The following is a 22,328-nucleotide window of genomic DNA, read 5'->3' on the forward strand; positions in this document are numbered from 1 at the left end:
TGGCTAATTTCAACATAGTGGCTTTTGGGCTTCTGCTGTCTCACCCAGCCCCCTCTGGCATAGTTTCATTTCCTCACTAGAAACCAACACATTTTCAAACATCCAGATGATTAAGTCAGAATTACTATGGCAACTAATCAGCCCAACATTAATATTTTGTTGGAATTTCACATATTTGTCTATTTTTGAGCAATTTAACTGATTTAATGAAAAATAAACTCATAAATCAGTTGGATAAATAAGTTTGGGTTTTGGTGGGTAATGGGTGTCATTAATGTAATCTGTTTTACATTCCTCTTGCCAGCTGAGTTTCTTTTGTTAATAAGCAAAATCTAAACTTATCTAAAAGCACCACTGCCACACAAATGGTCTGCATCAAAGTGGCAGGGAGGCCCTGAAATTCAGACAGTTTTTTTCACGCTATTTTATTTTCTGTCTTTTACTAAATGTAAAATATTTAAAAATAAACAGTAGAAAGTGAGAGTTAACTCAGAGAACCAACAGTTGCCTGAGTAGAATTCAGTACTCCTAATTTAATCATGCTTCTCTTTCTTTTTCTTTTTATTATTTTTTAGTTTTTTCAGTATTCCTCCAGGAGAAAAAAGGCAGCAAAAAACAAAATTCCAAACATTCAATGAAAGAAACAACATTTTTTTAAAATATATTAAATATTCTTAGCTGATTCAAAATATTTTAAGGTGCACAGATGGCAAAATCTGCAAAGTTCTAGGGAATACTGTGATCACTAAAGCACTATTTTGTGCTTTATTATCCATTTTTAATTCTCATTCCTTGAGTATATATGCATTAAGCATAGGAAACAAATCAGTGCTCGCTGCTTGTGTGCAGCAGCCTCTTGTCTAGCTAGAAGGATTGATACAGGTTTCATATTTTTGCTTTTGCCCCACCACTCATTCTATACTTAGCAATATGATGGCTTGCAAAGAACTTGTATTTTTTCATGGAACTCTATTCTTTCCTTGTTTGCCCTATGGTTTCAATTTTTTCTTTTAAGACATCAACAACACTGGGCAAGAGGGGGGCTCAAATGAAAACAGGAAAGAAAAACGCTTTTGAAAAAAAATTGTCTTTCAGGTATTTCCATCTTTTGGCATACCAAGGAAATCAGGGACAAAATCCTGCTGCTTTCCTGACATGGTGATACATCTCTATTGGAAAACAAAAGCCTGAATTCACAGACACACTAATCAAGTTGAGGGTTCTCCTACAGAACTTTCCAACTACATTTTGCACAACAGGATGCCAGCGAGCATGCTGAGCAGAGTGCTCTTTAACAGGTTAGAAAGCACTATAGCCTATTAGGGTATACATTCACATTGCTCTGGATAATCTACTACATTGCTTGCATATAACTCACACTGCTTCAAAAAAAGGCTCCTCTAGGGAAATGTTTTTGTCTTAATTTAAGTGTATACTTTACCAGATCAGATAGGAGGGCCATTTGTGGTTTGATGCATTAGGTTGAAAAAAACTACTATGATTTTCCAGTAAAAAAATATTCAAGGCTTATACTGAACATATTAAGGTGGAAAGCCATGGGTAAAGTAAGAAGCAGCTGGTAAATGAGGACAAGTAGCAGTGTTAAAAAGAGAAACAGCAATGTTTTTCTTTTAAGAAGGACATCAGTAACTACCATAAATTCTGCATGAGTGGTAAACATGCATTTCACTGTTGACCCAGATGAGAAATAGATGTTTAAGTGTTGAAAACCAACATATGGTAAATTTTAGCAGTACTGTTTGAGCAAGTATGACTAGTCATCTAACTGGCAAACTCTTCCAGAGGAGGAAACAAAACAGCATTGAAAGTACAATTATTGATTACTGCATGGCAGAAGACAACACAGAGAGGCCAGAGATGGCACTCAGAACTGTCACCGAGGCCTGTGCCCTACATGGCTGGAGTACCACACACTCCTCGCTGCATGAGGACACAAGAGCTTAGTCCCCCATGCTGTGGCAGAAATATCAACACATAAATGTACTAACCATTTCGCATTTCACATTCTGCTGCTCATCTGTATCAAGAGTGGCCAGACACAATTTATCTCACTGCAACATTTCAACAGATAGATAGAAAACATGACTTGACATGATATTTAGACCATGCATTTCAGGACATTGTGGTGCAGTTACTTTACAGATTTCAGAGATAGTTTGATAGAAGTTCAATGGGTAAAAACAGCATTTATTGAAAAAGAAAGGAAGTTTTAGTATGAGACATGCATCTGACAGAGATGTATCTGCTAACATTTTCACATTAACAGAGTCTTCTTTATCTCTGTTAAAAGATATCCATTACTAAAAACGTAGGTAAATTACAAATTCCTTTGACAGCTTGACAATAAAAAAGTAAAAAATATAACTACATAATACTTTAATGGCAACTTCACTAAAAGATCTGCTTTTGTCCAAGCAGAATTTTGTATTCACAAATCAAATGCATACATGATGTTCAGACAGGTTTTCTGCTAAAGATAAATTACAGGAATTACATGCAGAAAGCAGAGTGGAGTTTCAACTGCCTGTAAGAATGAACAAATTTACCATTTCCAAAGGGCAAATACTTTTTCTGGAAATTTTGTAAGACAGTATCCGCAATTTAGTCTTCAATAACTGCAGCCCCTTGAAAAGCAGATACACATTCCACAAACACGTGTTATCAACAAAAAGGCAGATATACCACTGCTGTGAATACTCACCTCATAACTGGCAGCTGCTTCTCTATCAAGGACTTGGGTCACGGAGATATCCCCAGTGTTCTCATTGATTTTAAAAATTCCTTTTGGGTCTTCATCTGCTCCCTTACCAGAGAGCCGAAACCTTACTCCCTCTCCCACTGATCTACTGACGACCTGCATGGCAGAAAACAAGAAGATACATGCCTTATTATAAAAACTTCTCTAATCATTCTAAAAACATATAAGCCATTCTGATCCTTTACCTAAAATGAAGGTATATTCCCTGCCAATAGTATATTAGTATAAAAGACGGTTCATGGTAATATATAACTATAAAATATGGTTCATAGTAATACAAACACATAACTATAAAATATGGTTCCAGTCATTCAGAAAACACTGTGCAATTCTTGTGCTAAACCCTGGAAAGCTCCTCATGTCCTTAGCCAGTTCCTATTTTATATTTACTGTCTTCTATTTCACTATTTAAAGGTTCTATTATTCCACTGCTACTGCATTCACTCTGTGTCTAGAATTTGGCATTTCATTCAGTTCTTCTTTTTTTTTTTCCAATTAAATTAAGAAAATAGCTACAAACTGACAAAAAAAAAAAAAAAAAAAAAGAAAGAAAAAAAGAAAAAAAGAGCATATTCCACTGGCATAAAGCATACTTATTTCACAACACTTGCAATACCAGAGAGCCATCACACATTATTTTCCAATTAGTCAGTCCTTTTTATTAGCCATTGTAAAGTTGTTACAAAATAGACTATTTTTATGTTGGGTTTTCCCCCTCCTGTACCCTTCTACTCTCTTCCTTTCCCAGGATTTTACACCAAGAAAAAACACCCTCCTCATGAAAATATCTGGGTATCCTGCCCAGAACTCTGCTTAGTAATGCAGTTGGAATTCCTCCACTTTCCAAATTTATATGCATGTTTATATATACACACACATGTGTATGGAAACTCCTTGTTACCATCATTATCTTATATCCCCATAAGGAAAAAATCCCTAAAAATCCAGTTTCAAGGCTGTCTCACATTAGAGACAGTGCATATGTAAACTTGCAGAGCTACACAATGTTTGTTATAAGCTACATGCTTTGCAGATTTCTATTTGTACACCAGAATCTAGAAGGATTATAAATTAATCTTGCCTTTTAAGGCTAACAATCTTGCCAAGCCATTCCTTCCCTCTGCTGTTTCATGTTCTTTTGTTTCTCTCAATTTTATATCATTAATATTTCCACAGAAACATTAAGTCAAATATTTATATGCTGGTCTGAATTACAGCTCAGGAAGAGGAACAGTAAAACTGGCCTTAGAAACTTGGACCTGCTCCCATTTTGAGATAATAAATGTGCAGGGTGTTTAATAATGTCCCTAAGGAAATACATGTTGTTGCCCTATTGTGCTGGGTTCAGCAATGCTGGTTTGCAGATTACTGGGCAGCGAGGTTTTGACTAAACTGCATAATCATTATTCCTTTATTTTAATTGAGAAAAAATTGCCACAAGTTATGAAATAGGAAACCAGCATTTTCAGAGATAATGTTTAAATTCTCAAACCCTTTAGGGAAGGGAGAAATTTTAAAGTAAAAACCTCTTTTACTTATTTTTCTTCCTCCTTCCAAGTCAGAAACACTAATGGATGAAGTTTTCTCCTCATGTATTTCTGAATATATCATGCCAAAACACCAAGGCAGACAATGCTTCAGGTGATGAAAGGGCAAAGTAACTCTGTAACTTCAGTTTTGTGATGAAACTGAAACTTCTTAGTTCCTAATGGAAAGTTCCCTTCTGCTCAGTTCATTTTTTTTTTTTTTTTTCCGGACCAACCTTTGGTATTTTTAACACCAAACCTAAAAATACATGTTTTTTCTTGACATAAGGCTAGGCTTATTATTTTGTAATGTCATGGCCATTGCCCATTTTTGCAGCAAGAAGATGAATTGATCATCTTCTGCCCTGATTTCTGAGACTTTTGACAAGTGCACTTTACCCAATGTAAGAACACTGGTTTGAAAGGCCTGAAGTCAGTCACAGGCCAGCACAAAAATCTAATTCAGAGATGTCTATGCAAACATTACCTGTCTGTGGCAAATTTAGGATGCTGTCTAGGTGCAATGCCCCAGTTGTAACAAGCCACAGAAAGAAAGCAAAACAAATAATGGCCTTTGCAAGGGCATTTATCAGAAAAATTCCATATAATCACATACAGATCTTTCTCTACACTAGATAGAAAGATAGGAGTGCAATAAAAACAACAGTAATAAGGGTACCTGCAAAACTGACTGGAGGGGAAATTTCTTGTCAACTACAAATCTGACAAAGATCTTAACCCTGAGTTTGATGGCAAGCCATCTCAAGAGATTTGTACTCCATGGAACTACAACACATCCCATGTCTCATATGTCATCCACACTTTAGCTGTAAACCATTCTTCAGAATATACTGTATAGGACCAACAGAGATACCAGACAGCAGAGCCCTTTTCTAATTGACTGCTGTGTCCTTACAGCTTGTTTAAAACTGAAGGAAATTTGTCACATTCATGGTGCAAGCATTTGCAGATCCTGCTTTCCAAACTATTTACCCCTCTTTGCATGTAGTTATTGCACAGTGAGTTATGATTGATATAGTAATCAGAAGCTTATGTTAGAGATGCTCCAAGTATCGCTGCATTGTCTGTTCAAGAGCAGCGGTGATTGCACAGAAAGTAATTTTCAGAAAATATTCTTTAAAGTGATTAATTAGCCACAAGAGGGAGCTACAAACTCCCAGGAATGTGAGGAAGAGCATTAACATCTCCCAATCAGGATGCTTATATAGTGGCTGCATAGTTCAAAGAAAGTGAATTTCCCAGTTCACACTAAGATCAGTACAATGAAAAGTTTAATAAAAATCAGGCTTAATTTGCCATATGCTTGGTGCTTTAACAAGAGCAAGCAAGAAAGGAGGATTGCCTGATACCTCCTCTGGCAAGACTGTTATTCTGAACACTGCCATAAACACAGCACTGTTCATATGAAAACTTCCTAGCTCGTAATGTATTTACACAATGATAGTTCCCCAATTTACTGGCTGAGAAAAAAACAAAGCCCGATTATTTCTGCTGGAATGTTTGCTTTCGTACTTCATTCTTTCACATTTCTAAAATATGTTAAGGACTTTCTCACAGTTATTGCTACCTGGAGCCTAGACAGAAACACTTATTTCCAGAAATTATTCTCAGCTTTAGGAATTTCAATGAAGGTTATAACATTGAAAATATCTGCACTGTATGACAGTGGCTAGGTATTGCATATCAAGTCTCTTCATTCTTAGAACATGGTCTAGCAGCATAGACCCAAGCAGCAACCTACCAAGAATATGCATAATTCAGGCGTACTTGATCTGGCCTCCTACTTCATACTTATTTATTTTTTCTCTTGTTATGATCTCACAATTCAAAAGGGCTCTTGGTTTTGCATAGACAGATGGCACAGGCAGGATAGAAGCTAGCTGGGCAACCCACAATAACGTAGACTCTTGAAGGCTATTTCCTCATCCAGGATCCAAAGGACAGTATGAGATGAAGACACAGACATTACTCATTTTCCCATACCTTATAACACTTTCCATGTCAGGGGCACATTGGAGAATAAATGTATTGAAAACTGAAGTGATCAATGCTATCCTTGTCAGGGCCACATGTATAGAACCCAAGACAAACTAGGGTTTTTTGTTGTTTCTCGGGGGGTTGTTTTTTCTCAAAAAAGGCAGAAACCCTGTGATTCTGTTGAACTAAAAGACACTTTCAAGAAAACAGTGGTACTTAGCTGACAGAATTTGCTTTTTTTGCTGAACCATGGCTAAAACATATTTACTTAGCACTGTTTTTCAGCTGACATTATGTATCCCTTCCAGCTAAACTCATTTCAGCAATGTGATCCCGTTGCAGGTTTATCGCAAAAGTAAATCAGAGTGTTCTCAAGAGAAGAAGAGAAATACAAGAAGCCACAATGTCCCCAGAGAGAGACTTCACATTTCTGCATCCCCAGCAAAACCAGCCTTAAACACGCCATCCCAGCTTACCAGTTCCATTCTTTTAAGAAGTGTTTGCCTCAATGATTTCCACAGCTTCTTAGTCCTTGACACCATTTGAATTAGAGATGCATTATAATAATTTCATTTTTTAATTAGAAAACAAATCCCATCCTCAGACAGGAATATTTGGTTCATACCCCACTACTCTTCCTTTCAGAGCATTACTCTCTCGTGTTTTTTTTGGGGGTGGTTTTAGTGATTACCCCTTCCCATGCCTCCTAAGAAGCAAACTTATCCATGGAATAGTAAGAGGTGAACTATTTTTCTCCTTTAATCACTGTACTACACAGGAGCAAAGCAACAGTTTAGGCCCATAAGCTCTCATACAAGCATTTAAACAGACGGTCCCTGTTCTGACATACTGAAAATCAGTCTTTGCAGTCAGAGGCTCCTTCTGCTCTGTACTGACTGAAATTATCTTTCAACCAAAACAGATGCAAAATATTCCCTTCATCATTCAAAAACACTAACCAACAGAAACTATTTGTTTCTGAAACTATAAGCTAAACATACAAAAAACTGTTATTAGAACATATAGAATTTGCTGAGTTTAATAATTTATTAAATCTATTGGTTCTCAATACCTCTAACTGCACTTTTTACAAGTGCACCTTTCTACCCAATATAAGAGCAGTTGGTTTGAAAGGCCTGAGGTCAGCCTCAGGCCAGCACAAATATTGCATTAGAGGAAAATCTGACTCTGAGAGGCAATGTTAAATGTAGAACAGCTCAAAAGATTCCATTAAAAAATACTGGATAAAATAGTTAAACATGGGAACCAAATGCTGCTCTTTGTCAGAGGGAGACATACTGGCCAAATTTGACCTTTGTTTTCTCTCTGACTAGGACTTTCTTCAGAAATCATTCAGCATATGGGTGACAGCCAAGAACATCCAGGTGGTTTTTTCACATAGCTAACAGTAACAGAAATTATAAAGCTCCTCTAAGTGACTATGCCCTTTGGTCATCATAATTAGGGATAAAACCAAACACATTACATATCAAAATACATATTTTAGGTGACACTGCACTTCTGCCCATGGCAGGGGGTTGGAACTAGATAATCTCTAATGTTCTTTCTAACCCAAATCATTCTATGATTCTATGGCTGTTCATAAACATAGTAAGACTTGCTATTAGCTTCATTTTGTTACCAATCAACACACATCTGGACAAATGCCCATTCAGTATGTTTTCCAAAACACAAGCTGAGTTAATGGAGACAAGTATGAATAATATTTGCAAAATTCAGTTAAACAACAGAACTTCAGCAGTTTAAAAATACTTATGCAATACAATCATGTAGGCAATACCAGAGTCCTAAATTTAAAACCATTTTCAGATCAGGTTTGAATCTTCAGTGTATGTGTGAGGCAAGATTTTCAAAGCTGTCTAAACCTCCCAGACCACGTGCTCTCAGTGCAAAGCTTAAACCAGACAATCAATCAACTCAGATTCTAATATTTTCACTTGCACTGGAACAGAAGGCACAAACCCAGAGTAAAAAGGAACATGTGACCAGCAACAGGAATACGCAACCCTGACCCAACCTCCTGCAAGGGAAAGCAACACAAATTCAAGGTGAAGAGTTTGGTTTCTGGGGAAACCAAAGCTGGGGAAAACAATGTTTAGTAGAGCAGATGTTGTTTCTGTGTCATTAACCACAAATATGTGGCTTGATTCTGTTAATATACAGCATCGAATATGCTTGTGTGTTATATAAACATATATATATTTCCCAGACAAGGAAAAATGTGTATGGACAAAAGACTTGATTTAACTCAGCAGAGAAAGCCATAATTCAGTTATTTTAAATCTATCACCTTCTATGTTAGATACCAAAGGCATGGTTCTAATTGGGCAAAACACATGATTAGAAAGTATCTGAAATTTGCACTTTTACATAGAATCATAGAATAGTTAGGGTTGGAAAGGACCTTAAGATCATCCAGTTCCAACCCCTCCTGCCATGGGCAGAAACACCTCACAGTAAACCATGCCACCCAAGGCTCTGTCCAACCTGGCCTTGAACACTGCCAGGGATGGAGCATTCACAACCTCCCTGGGCAACCAATTCCAGTGCCTCACCACCCTCACAATAAAGAACTTCTTCCTTATATCCAATCTAAACTTCCCCCGTTTAAGTTTTAACCCATTACCCCTTATCCTATCACTACAGTTCCTGATGAAGAGTCCCTCTCCAGCATACACATTAAAAGACCAGTGGCCCCTGGGCAAAATTATGATTACAATATTAGCCATTAATTTTATTTCAGAATTCTTATTGCAGAAAAAAAAGTTCCTCAAACTGAAACACATTCATTGTTACCACAGTGCATATGTATACTGAAGTCTTCTTAATAGCTGTAGAAAATCTTTCAACTATTGAGTACTGGGTGTACTAATACCTTGAATGTGGAACCTTTTATACCAATTCTTAGTGATGTAACATGGAAATAAAAAACCAACCAACCATCCAAACAAACACAACCAAAACCAAAACCAAAACCAAAAAACAACCCACCAACGCCCACAGGAGCTGAAATTAAAAAAAATGCACACCAATATACTCCACAGGCTTTTTTTTTTTTTTTTTTTACCATCTTAATTATGAGCTTTGTCACAGAAAATGCTTTAGGAAGTGTCAAATTTAGGAACAACATTGCAAAAATTAAAAACACATATTTTTAGCTTATTTTTTATGCATGTTTTCAAGATTGATTGGGGGCTGCAAACAGTACAAATGTTCCTTGCCTGAAGCAATCCAGATAAAACTGCATAAATACACTTATCAGGTCTCATATTCAGAACTTGCATGTACATGGAGGAAACAGAACTCATATTGCTTGAGACGCAGTTGGTATATTTGAGGTTTTTGCTGAATGGGCTCTACTTCCTATAGATGTTACTGTACCAACTAATACATTGTTGTAGTAACTATAATAAAAACAACACCAACACTGAAATTTGACAAGATTAATAAGTTCTGTAGACACATATCAACAAAATATCTTAATGTATGAAAATAACACATTTTAAAAACTGATCAAGCTGTTTCACTGCCGGTGCTCATTTTTTGAGTTATTTTTTGAGTAATCAACACAGATAAGATATTTGATATTCAACGAAAAAAAATTATCTCAGCATAAAGGCTTCTTATCCTAATTGTCTATAAACATTCACAAAATTCAGATCAATTTTGTAGTAGTATGTACAGGTGTCCAACTGCAAAAAAAATTAATTTATGAATGTGAAAGCTGTGTGCACAGGCAGATCTCTTCAGTCTGAGGTTCGTTATTGTAGCTGGACACAGCTGCAACAATCCCCCCTTCAAGAATCAGTTGCATCTCTAGGCCCTGTAAGCTTCATCTACAATTGTACCAGATCTGAAGATTTAACCAACATAAATAACTAAGACTAAGCATTTGCTCATAGATCAGAGTAATTCAATGAATACATCAAGATGTGCATTATCTTTTGTAACAGGTAATCCTTCAGTTTCTTTATACTCCTAATTCACAAAGAGGAAGAAAATTCATTGCAAACAATTTTCACTTCCCTTTTTCCTAAGTAGAAGTTGATTTCATGTGCATACCTGCAAACTCCAGACTCAGCACACAACAGTATCTTCCTACTGACAGCACAGAATTTATAAACACAGTTTTTCATAATCTGAAAGTGCCCCACAAGTATTAACCATCACAGAAGGGCTGGATATTTCACTGGCTGATTTTGCTTTTCAGTAGCTATTTATCACCATACTTTAATTGCTGTTTTAAGTTAGTAATTGGCAACAAACCCTGTTAGCTGAAGGAATTTGATGACCACTGTCTTTTGAGTGATAGCCGGACAGAGTACAGAGTATCTCAAAAGCTATGGTTAGCCGTTAGGGGAAATCTGACTGTGATTGACAATATTAAATGAACTAATCAAAATATGCTCTTGAAAAAAAAAAAAAAAAATCTATAGAGGTGTTTTACTGCAAACTTATTACTGATCAAAACCAGGCAGATAAAGTTACATTTTATGGTTTCTAATTGCAGAATTTATCAACATGGGACAGTATACATAATGTGTAATCACCACGTGTACCTAAATCTACAAGTGGTGGGAGAAAAAGAGAACAGAGCCAATTTACAGTACCTTTTTCCAGGTATTCCACAGTACTAGGTATTGCAAATAAGGTCAAAGTCTTGATTTATTACTTAAGGCCTCTTTTGCGGCATCTCAGACAGGAAAAAGCACTCTGATATAACACCAGGCTGGAAGCAGCATCTCAGCTGCACTGTGCCCACTCTAAAACAATCTGCTGCTAAGGTCCAGAGAAGTTTGCCCTAGGTTGTCTGGAGAATATAAAAACCCCAGTTGTTTCCTTCCCCTGCAGCTACAATTACTGCCCATGGGACTTAACTACAAATGTTATCCTTAGATCCATAGATGCAGCAAAGAAAGAAATCAAGATCAGGATTAAGACGGAACTTCCAGAAGAGTAGAGTAATTGGAATTGCAGAATAAGACATGGAAGCTGCAGAGCCAAACTGAAGAACTAAATAGGAGTAGTAAAGTGAGAAAAAACCACTCTTGAAAATGAAGATTCAGTTTCATTTGAAGAAGTTAACGACTTGTCAAGTCTTGGCTTTTGAAAATATTTTGCATATTGAACCTAGAGCAGTAAGTACACTATTAATTTTTAATTGAAGATATTAAAAAAGAAAGATGATGAAGGGTTGTTTTTTTTGGTGGTGGTTTTTTGGTTGGTTGGTTTTGGGTTGTTGTTTCGTTGGTTTTTTTTTTTAATTCAGTTCCATTACATGAAGTCAGTAATAATACTTCTGGATACTCTAAGAACCTGCTTAGCACCCAATTCCCATTTGTAGCAAACAGCCCACAGATCTAATTATAGATTTTCCTCAGCCACTAGTTCCCTAGGAAACAAATCCATGGCTCATGTCTTGTGCATGGGAGGTCAAAGAAGGAAGACAAATGTTTTTCTGTATATAAAAACTTATCTAGAGGTCACAGGTCTGCATCTCAGCAGATGTTGGCGTTTCTATCAAGGACAGATGGTGGATATATTTGATGGCTATCTGAGATATTTAAAACTTTTAAACATTTTAATCTGATGAAGCACGTCCTAATTCTACTAGCAATAATGCTCTACAGGGCTTCATGATGTAAATAAAGGATTTTAATTATTGTTCTTTAAAATAATTTCTATTTTTAACAATGGGTCCACCTCACTTTTTGCCTTAAATGGTTAATCATCAGAGGTCATTTCAAAACAGCTGTAAATAGCTAGAAATGACAAGCAGCTATTCAACTTGAATTCATGAATGGTAAATATAATTTGTGGTTTCTGATACGGGCCCTTTAACAATGTCATCACAAACCATATCAGTAATTTTACCTACATGCACGTAACTGCAAAAGCCTTAGGGAAAAAAGGTATAATTATTGTTACTCTGCTTCTGATTTTACTCTAATTCATTGCTGAAAAATAGACAAAATATACATGTTCAGATACATGCAAATACATAATTTGAACAGGGGTGAACTAGAATGAATTCAAGGGTGGCAGAGGGAAGCTTTGTCAAGAGTTGTCGTCCTCATTTATAACACAAAATCACTATGCAGCTCTATTCTGACCCATCTACAATGACAGCTTAAAAGGTATGCAATTAGGCAGCAATCCTGCTTCACTTATTATAATATTCAGCCTAACTTAACGTCAAATAAGGGATTTAAGCTAAGTCAGAGTGTCTGTGGGAAGCATAGAAGCCTACATTGTCGGCACATCTCAAGTAACATGCAGCAACTCATAACAGCTGACCTCCAAGGCCTACCCCAAGTCCTATTCGATTTGTCTCCATGGAAAGGCAACCATCTAGATCCAAGTCCACAACTAATAAGACAAACCTGGGCTGCTTTGCTCCTTAGATAGGTACGTAAGTGAAGGCAAAAATACCTGATTTTCAGAAATGCTTTTGGCTCCCTACTTTATTCTGTTAAATTCACATTCTTTTTCAACGTGCCTTTAAAAATACCTCCATCTTTCCTCTTCTATCTTCAGCAGATGCTACTGACTGTGCTACATTGCCTTTGTTTTTGTAGCTCTAATGGACTGAATTCTCATTAGCTAGAGGTGAAAAATCCACATTCTTGGTGAAGTTGCTACAACTAGAAAGCATTTCAAATCTCTTAATAACTCCTAGTCTCGAATTGGTATTCCTTTGCTGAACAAGGTGTTACCCAGTTTATTGCACAGGGTGCCATAGAGACAATTACCAACCCAGAGGACACTTACTAATTGAAAGTGGGTTTGTCAGCAATTCCAGAAGTGACTTGCACTCCCTTAATAAAGCTTCAGATTCCAAATTTATCCAGACTTAGGGTTCTGAAATAATTTGGTTTTGTCAGTAATAGTGTCACCAACAAAATATGGTGAAACATGCCTTCAGTCTTCTACTATGATCTTTTCAATAAATAGTCTGCTCTTCTTCTTTTCTTACATTTTCCCCAAAGATAAAGGCTCAAAATCCACAGTATATTTCAGAAATATTATTACCTTGAGTTAAAAAGCTACCACGAACTTGGATCTACTTTCCCACTTTAAAGAGGTCAGTTTTTAACCTACTGAATGCTTGACTTTGGCTAGAATTAGAAATGCAATCAAAGTAAAGGTTCCAATGTGCAAACATCTTGATAGAGCTGCAATTAGTGACAAAGTTACATCAGTCTTCTAAGAAGCTTTTGGATTACTGTGTAATCTCAGTAGTCTCATATGTATATCACTTCACAGAATCATGCTGGGGAATTATGGAATCAATTGAGGTAAAATTAGCTGCAAAGAACACACATCTTCCAGACTAGTCACTGTCAAAATGCAGGACTTAGAACCTGGATTTGAATTTCGGAAAGCTGGAGTAGTGAAACAAAAAAGCTTACAATACATATAGTACTCAGTTGCCCAGCATGCCAGTTATTGACTTCCAGGTACATTATTACTGTCTTCAAGAAGTCAGAATTAAAAGCTATCTAAATTTAATATTCATTCATTGTGCTAAAAAGCAGTATTCTTAAATTTTCCATTAATAGCATCTCTGAAACAGCCTTCCAAGACCTGTATTTGAAAAACTTGGACTAAGAGGAAATCTCAGACTTAATACAAGAAGTATAAGGCTCTGTAATACAGGAGCTATTTTTGCTGTATTTAGATATGAGAAAACACTAAGTCCTAAAACGTAAGGCCTGTGAAAGTAATACCTAAATTCAAGAAACAAATACCCATGAACACTTACAGTTACTTTCCCATGTGTCTCCTTCCCTATATCCATTTTGTATTACTGCAGTACAGTTTAAAGTTAGCTTCATCCAACAGTTTAAATTTGACATTACAGGACACACTGTGACCATCCTCAACTCCAGGCCTATTAGTCAATAAAAAACCTCCTGTCACTTCTGTTTATTCAGGTCCTCGTTGCTTGTGTTTGGAGATCTAACACAGAAAATGTGGCAGTAACTAGTGATAATGTTATATACTGAAAAAAGTTATAACCACACCTTAATAAATCTAACTGCTTCTAATTTGAGACAAAAGCAGCACGTTATGACTGCATGGCATTAATGATATTTTTAAAAATCTAAAATCAGGTAGTTTTTAAAATATTTTATTAAGCTTTATATTAGTACAAAAACTATTCATGCTAACATTCAAAATAGCTGTAAGTAATTAAAAACCACAAATGAAGGATCTACCAGACTGATTTTTGCTTGGTTTGCACAAAACAAGTAATCAGTTCATAAAATAGAACCACTACTTAAGTAGGTAGTAAAATTGAAGGATGAATCTCTGAGCCTAACATTTTCCTTGGAGGTTTTGAGATTTATTCCATTGTAGTTTTATTTCTACCTAACAGTTTTCAATGTGAGTATGCTGTTTCTCAAGATAAAACACGCTAAACATATAGTAATTTAACATGTTTGTAGAGCCCAGAAAATTGAAGGTCTGTTCTTTCCAAGGTACCTGACATTTCAGAATGTCCTTTAAAAAACTACTGCTAAATTTTTATAAACCCACAAATGAATCAAGTGCAAACATAAATTGCTGGTTGGTGTCTGTCCTGGGTTCAGCAGTAGCAGTCATTTTTCTCCTTGGTAGCTGGTGCAGTGCTGTGTTTTTGACTTTCAGCCTGGGAACAGCACTGATAACACCGATGTTTTCAGTTAGTGCTCAGTAATGTTAACTCTGACCAAGGACTTTCTGAGCCTCATCCTCTGCCAGGGGAAGCTGGGAGGAAGTAGAGACAGAACACCTGACCCAAACTAGCCAAAGAGGTATTCCATACCACAGCATGCCATGCCCAGGATGTAGAAGTGAGGGCAGTTACCTGGAAGGGTAAGATCACTGCTTGGGTTGGGCTGGGTATCGGTTGGCGGGTGGTGAGCGGTTGTATTCTCTTCCCTTGTTATTTCCCTTATTACTATTATTATTGGTGGTAGCAGCAGTGGTTTCTGTTATACCTTAGTTAGTGGACTGCTCTTATCTCAACCTGTGGGAGTTACAGTCTTTTGATTCTCCTCCCCATCCTTTCGGGAGCAGGGGAAGGAAGAGGGAGAGAGAGCAAGGGCTGCGTGACTGAGTTGCCAACTGGGCTTAAACCACAACACTGCCACAAAATCCACATGGTTCTTGTTTATGTCCATGTACACACTCTAAAAAAAAATCTTCACCTGTTTGTACCTTTTATAAGGCCTTTCTACAACAAAACCATAGAAAATAAGATATTATTCATATTTATTTGCATCAAGATTCCTCAGTGCACATAATTCTGAACTTGAAAAACGATTTAATTCCATTTTGCAACAATATCAATTACGCAAACTTAATTTATGCAGAAAATAGTCACTCTAAGTTAGTGTGATAATTAATTCAAATTTTATAATTTTCTCCCTCAAAAAACTAGAAGCCAAGCCGTAAAATTTAACTGTCCATAACATCTACATTGTCTGACTCAGAAAGCCAAAATCTGTCTCCATTCCAAGTGTGTCTATGTTTTAGTCTTTTCTCCTATTGTCACAGATATTTATATAAATACTTATTCATAAACATATGCATGTGCTTACGAAAGCTGGTATCTATATATTAAGATACAGTTTGATGTATGTGCTTGCAAATATTAGTGTGCTTTCCAGTTTCACTTCAGTCTACACTGGTCAGGAAGAGAAATAACAGATGCCTAATGGCTTGCAGGTCAAATACACACTCATCACCTGCAGTTACATGAATCACTTCTTCAGTTGAGTGCAATAAACCAAACTGCCTAACAAAACTTATAGTACTGCTGGAACAAATGGTTTAAGAAGGTAGTAAAGCACAAAGCAGTAATTGTGTATACCTCAGGTTACCAGAGCTTTTGCACTATGGAAAAAGCCCAAATCTAGAACAGAAAATACAGGTGCTATTAGCTATCTTTTTAACACAGAGAAATCTGTTACAATTACAGTACTTATCAAGTGTTTATCTTAAATATCCCAATTGCCTCTGATTTTCTCTGCTGACAAATAAACAGTAACCTGATTTAATCTAACGATTCATTTAGAAAAGGAACTCTATACATTTCCAAAAATCTCCTGCAAAAATTATCTTAAACATAGATGATTTCAAGGATATTGAAAAGAACTGCAAAACTGCTTGCTTTTAGCTCTAAGATACAACTGTAAAATTAAAAATGTTTATTTATATCTCCTTGAGAATAAATGACAAATAATTCACATAAATAAATACAGAATGTTAACTTTGTTGAGTGATTAATTCCATTGTATTTGGAGTTGTATGGAACCTCTTTTGCAAGCCTTATCCAAGAATTCAGCCAAACCAGCATCTTGTTGACCATCACAATAAAAAAAAAAGTCTTTAAGTCAGGTGACACAAATTCTTAAATTCAATAAAAGCTTAAATAACAGCTTCTTGTCCTTAAAGGTTACACATGGTACCCTTGGGATGATTTAACCAATAATCATTAGAGATGGGCTTAAACTGCAAATCCTTTGTCTAGATATGGAACATTCCCAAAGTTTAAGTTGACCTTCTCAGGAAGTTTTAGATAGAACCCAGCAATATGCTTTCTACACTTTATTCTTTTTAGAAAATAACTTTCTAAGCTACCTAACAGGCCTTACTGTTACTGTGTAACATCACCAATGAAAATACTAAAACAAAAAAATTAAGCTTCAAAGACATTTTTCTTGGTCAATTATCTCTGATTCTAACCCATATACAGCTGAGCTTTTCAATTTTCTTTGAAGTCTAATCTATCTATACACAGGTTATGTCTTTTCATAACAAATATACCTTCAAAAAAATCCCATTCTTTCATAATATCCAATCTTGTAGGGAAAAAAAGTATTCCATAACATAATTCATTAATGTTAACAATTATATTTTCAGGCTGTCATGACCTACTGTTAACAGTTAAAACTTTAGCATTCAAGAACCCATTTAATAAATACAAATAAAAGAAATTCTGTTCCTGAAGTTGAATGAAATTTACATTTTATGGAGATGAAATGGACTGTAAATACACACAAGGTCCTCTAATAAAAGGTTTGATTTTGCCAAATGGTTTCCTGAAACAAAGGAAAAAATTGTAGGCAAGAGAAATAGATTCAATACTTCATTCTTCTTTTAAAAGCAACGGTACATTTTATAAACTTGCTTATTGGCACCAGTCTGTGAATTCATTAATTATGATTACAGTTTTTATATCATTAAGATATCCCTTCTTTTTCCAAAAGAAACAAACAAAACATTTCCAGGTTTTCTAGTCCGCTTGTGACTACATAGAAGGTGTTTTTCCCTACATATAGCAGGATTATTTTTCCAACTCTGAAAAATTAAATTATTTCTAGTCACATACAATTGCTTACCATAACATTGTTTAATGTCAAAAATACAATTTAAAACTAATGGTAAGACTCTGTGAAAGTTTAAGCTGTTGAATTATTAAACTTTTACATCTTTCAGAATGTAAATGTAGCTATTAGTGTGTGAAAAAAAAAAAAAGATCAGTTTAACACTTCAGTTGAGATTGAAGGAAAATGAGAAAATAAAGACATTGAAGAAGCAGTCAAGTCTCTACACTGAATAAACCAGAGCCAAAAAAAAAAAAAAAAAAAAAGTAGCAAAAAAGTGGGATATTTGTATAAAGTATTCTAAATGTTAGAAAGGAATTCACTCTTGTAGCAATAAGGTGTTGCTTCTAGATGAGATTAGGCGTCAAGGAGGTTCTGTTGCACAAATTAAAGCAATTTTAAACCTGCTTAAAAGAAGCTGTTCTAACCTGTTTAGTAGGGATGAATCTGATCTAGCCTGGCTCTGCTGAGACATACATCAGGGTCCAACAGAATGAACTACACTGAGCTGTGCTCTGACAGCATCTGGCACCACAGGGCCTCAGAGACTGATTCACACCAGCAGTTATATGGATGCTGATCTGCACACACATGGCTTTCTGATTCCCATCAGTCAGAAACATGAAGCTGATGTTAAAATTTGAGGTTTTAGTGGTTCACTTAATTCATTACTATCAGGGGTTTATTCTACTATGCTCAATAAACATGTAATCTAGCCTATAATGATGGAATTAAATCAGAAATCAAATAGAAACATAGGTCTCTCGTGCCATTTTAAAATGGCAAAATGTAAATATCAAACCAGTACCTGTTCCACCTCTACTGTGTAATTATTGTAAGTAGCAACAACTATTCTGGGCCTTGGTTTTATGCCTTCATAACAGACAAGGCTGAATGAAGCCCTGGACTTGCAGCCAGGACATACAAGTCACTGGCTTACAGCTAACACAGGAAAGAGAACACACTCCTAAAAAGCAAAACTTCATTTAATTTCCTGGTTCTTTCCACTTTGTACTAACCACCTTTTACTGATACTAACTGACATTATTACATCATAATCTACAATCCCTCGTCAATATTTGACTTCACTTACATAGGTGTACAAAATAGACTTAATTTTCACAGACATTTCTTCAATTTACTGTTATTAAGTAAGCCAATCCATACTTCATTACCTTACATAAATTCAGATTATTACTCATAACATGACTTAGAACTGGAAGTTAACCACTACTACATATGTAATTAACTGGTGTCTGCCTCTAACTATAATTATAGAATGACTACAACACTTAATGATAACAAACATAAAGCAAGTTACTTGTAAAACTGAACTTGTTTTGATCTAACCACATATATTGATACAAAAATATTCATATTGCACTTTCAGGAAAAAAAGGACTGGACTCATCTAGAATTTTAGTAAGTCTCATGAAAGTAGAATCAAAATATTTGGAGATCCTCTGAATAAGATGCTGACACATACAATGATGAAGGCACAAGAGCTCACACATCTTCATAAAAAATTCAGCAATATACATAAAAACATGGATTTTTTCTCTTCCAATTTAAGAGAAATGTAAGCCTGAAAATGTAGGGATAAATCATGAGGTAAGACAAACCTTTAGGTTAATGAAACAAGTTGGTTTCCCCATAGCCAGCCTTGGTTATTTAATTTTTACTGAAAATAAAGGCTGCAGGCATATGAACACTATTCTCAAATATTAAAAACAAATTATAATGATATTAGTAACTATTTATTTGTTGGAAATTAGTCAACAATGTGTTGTGGAGTTACCAAAAAAAATTAACAAGGTCTACTAATTCTATTAATGAAAGTCAACTTAAGATGTGTTTCTATGGCTACACTTGTGCCTAGGCTACAGGAAGATCTTAGAACAGTCCCAGTATTATCAACTAATATGAACAGCGGAGACAGTTCTGAAATTGATATTTAGAAAGAACAGTCAAGTCTTTTCAATTACATATTGCTCCTTTCAATTTCATCCAAAGCAATCAATAGTCAAGAAAACAGATCTCTTGACAATTAGGTCTACTTCTCTACATCACTTTGGCTTATCGTACAAGTTTCACTTGACAGCACAGTGTATCAGTTTTAAACTACATTTACAGAGCTTTACAACAATTTAAACACGACACTGTGTTCAAAAATTTAAACCTACAAAACTCTCAATTTATCCAGTGAAAGGGATATATTCCCATTACAACCACAGGTCTAAGGAGTGATATGTCATTTGATTGCACTGTTGTCTGTTAATGGCTTTGATATTTCACTCCCAAACAAAGTAACCATAAACGACTTGACTGTGTACTACACACTAACAAAAATAATGCTATTTAATGGATGTCAGACATATTCTGTACCCTTAAATTCTGTTACATATCACAGCCCTACATTTCACTGAAATATAGATATTACAGTTTTCTCACTCATAACACACAGCAACTCCTTGTCTCTCACTTCCTTGAGTAATAGGAAATTTATACATCTAGAAGATAAGTATCAGAAAATTTAGTTGCCAAATTTATCCCTTCTCCAGTGACTTGTGGAGGAAGTAGCAGAATGGAAAGCTTAAATCACACAAATAGAAAGCCCAGCTTTACATGACCCTTGCCTCCATGGACAGTTTCTGCTGATTAACACAGTAGGGCAATTTTACCTGAAAACTGTGTATCAGCTCAGCATCCTATGTAAATAGATGTAAGGAACTAAATTAAATAACAGTAACCTTAAAAAAAAAAAAAAAAGGAAAAAAACCCCAACAACAAACAAACAAACAAAACCCAGTACTTTTCTCCAGAAGAAGTCACACTAAAGACAAGGGACGTCTTTCTAAACACCTCAAGGAACTACATAATATTCAGGAGCATCCAGAACTTCCCCAGAGACTTCTGGGGGCCTGCTCAGGGAGCTGTATTCAGTGCAAGGCAGAGTGGCTCCTATTGACTGCTTTATTTTTCTACCTATTTCCATAATCAGACATTATAAACATAGAATCATAGAACAGTTATGGTTGGAAAGAACCTTAAGATCATCCAGCTCCAATCCCCCCGACATGATCAGGGACACCTCGCACTGTAAACCATGTCACCAAAGGATCTGTGCAACCTGGCCTTGAACACTGCCAGGGATGGAGCATTCACAACTTCCTTGCCCAACCCATTCCAGTGTCTCACCACCCTCACAGTAAAGAACTTCTTCCTTATATCTAATCAGATCTTTCCCTGTTTAAATTTTAACCCATCACCCTTTGTCCTATCACTACAATCCCTGATGAAAAGTCCCTCCCCAGCATCCCTATAGTGCCCCTTCAGATACTGGAAGGCTGCTCTGAGGTCTCCACGCAGCCTTCTCTTCTCCAGGCTGAACAGCCCCAACTTTCTCAGCCTATCCTCATATCTGGGAGGTGCTCCAGTCCCCTGATCATCCTAGTGGCCCTCCTTGTACATTACAAGAGAGCTGGAGGTGCATAAATGCTAAAAAATGTCAAAAACCTCCACTTTCTTTAACTCCCTTTCTAACAGCGGATTACAGACCATGATGCTGAAGGAAATGAGGCACCTAAATTCCCTTGAAGATGTGAGCTTTGGTAATTTGAATCTCACTGCTTTCAGAAAAAGCTTTTATTTCTAGCATTGCCTACATGCTTTTGAAATGTGGAATGACTCTGTAAATAATAAAGCAATATTTGAATACAAACAATGACTCAGACGTTCCTCACCCTTTCTCTGCTTTCTAGATACATTTGCACAATATAAATTACATTAGAAGAGCAAAAGCTTTGATTTGGGGTTGTTTGTGGGAATACAGATCTGCAAAGGAAGTATTTGTGCAGCCACCCTAAAATCTTTCTACAGTTTGTTAGCTTTGCAAAAATCAGTAAAAATAACACGCAATTCAAAAATGGTACATGCCAGCAAATTGCACAAGGATGGTGGTGGGTCAGTCCTAAGGTACATCTGTCCTTCTGTTCTGCCTGTAATGATGACTGATACCATCTGCTACCAGCCCTTAGAGCCATCAAGTATAGTAGCAAGATGTATACCCTTTTTTTGGCCTTTACAACTGGTAAAAATGTGTAAAGTATCACAATTCTTGGCAAAAATAATATTTTTTTTCATTCAATACACCACCTTCTAGTCAATGGAAGTTCCTTAGTTCTTCAATAGGAAAAGGATTGGATGATTCTTCCCTGTGTTTCCTCCATGTCATCAACAGGTTTTTAGAGCACTATCATATCTATCCTTAGTTCTGTTTCTTTTCTAACAAGCCCCATTCTGTTTAAACTCTTCATTTCTTGTTTCTCATTATCTACCCTGCCTCTTTCTGAAGCTTCTCTATGTCTACTGCATCCTTTTAAAGATGGCATCACAAGAACACAAAATTCAACTTTCTATTTGACATCCAGTGACTGCTAAGGATCAAATTGACTTTTGCAGAGACCAATTCACAATGATTCCAGAAGCAGAACCTCGTGTGGGAGTGGAGCTCAGTGAGCTGTAGTTCCTAATGCATGCCAAGGTTTCCTCGGTCCCTTTTGAAAAGAATGAGCAGTGTATGACACCCCACATTCCAGTGCAAGTTAAGCCAAGGTTTGTGAATGG

At 36.1% G+C, this 22,328-nt stretch overlaps 1 protein-coding gene across 1 annotated transcript in view; it reads right to left on the reverse strand.

Annotated features, from left to right (window-relative positions):
- Positions 1–2,614: 2,614 nt before the first annotated feature.
- The window catches only part of LOC133224751 (cadherin-13-like), a 67,361-nt gene continuing 47,647 nt past the window's right edge, over positions 2,615–22,328 (reverse strand). The window contains exon 4 of the mRNA XM_061376512.1: positions 2,615–2,875. Within this exon, the coding sequence (XP_061232496.1) occupies positions 2,630–2,875 (246 nt within the window). The 3' untranslated portion in view covers positions 2,615–2,629. The remainder of the gene's footprint in view (positions 2,876–22,328) is intronic.

The sequence above is a fragment of the Neopsephotus bourkii genome, unplaced genomic scaffold (genome assembly GCF_033783945.1).
Source record: "Neopsephotus bourkii isolate Nb327-2 ecotype Australia unplaced genomic scaffold, CSIRO-AGI_Nbou_v1 NB_1708, whole genome shotgun sequence".
Lineage (NCBI taxonomy): Eukaryota > Metazoa > Chordata > Aves > Psittaciformes > Psittacidae > Neopsephotus > Neopsephotus bourkii.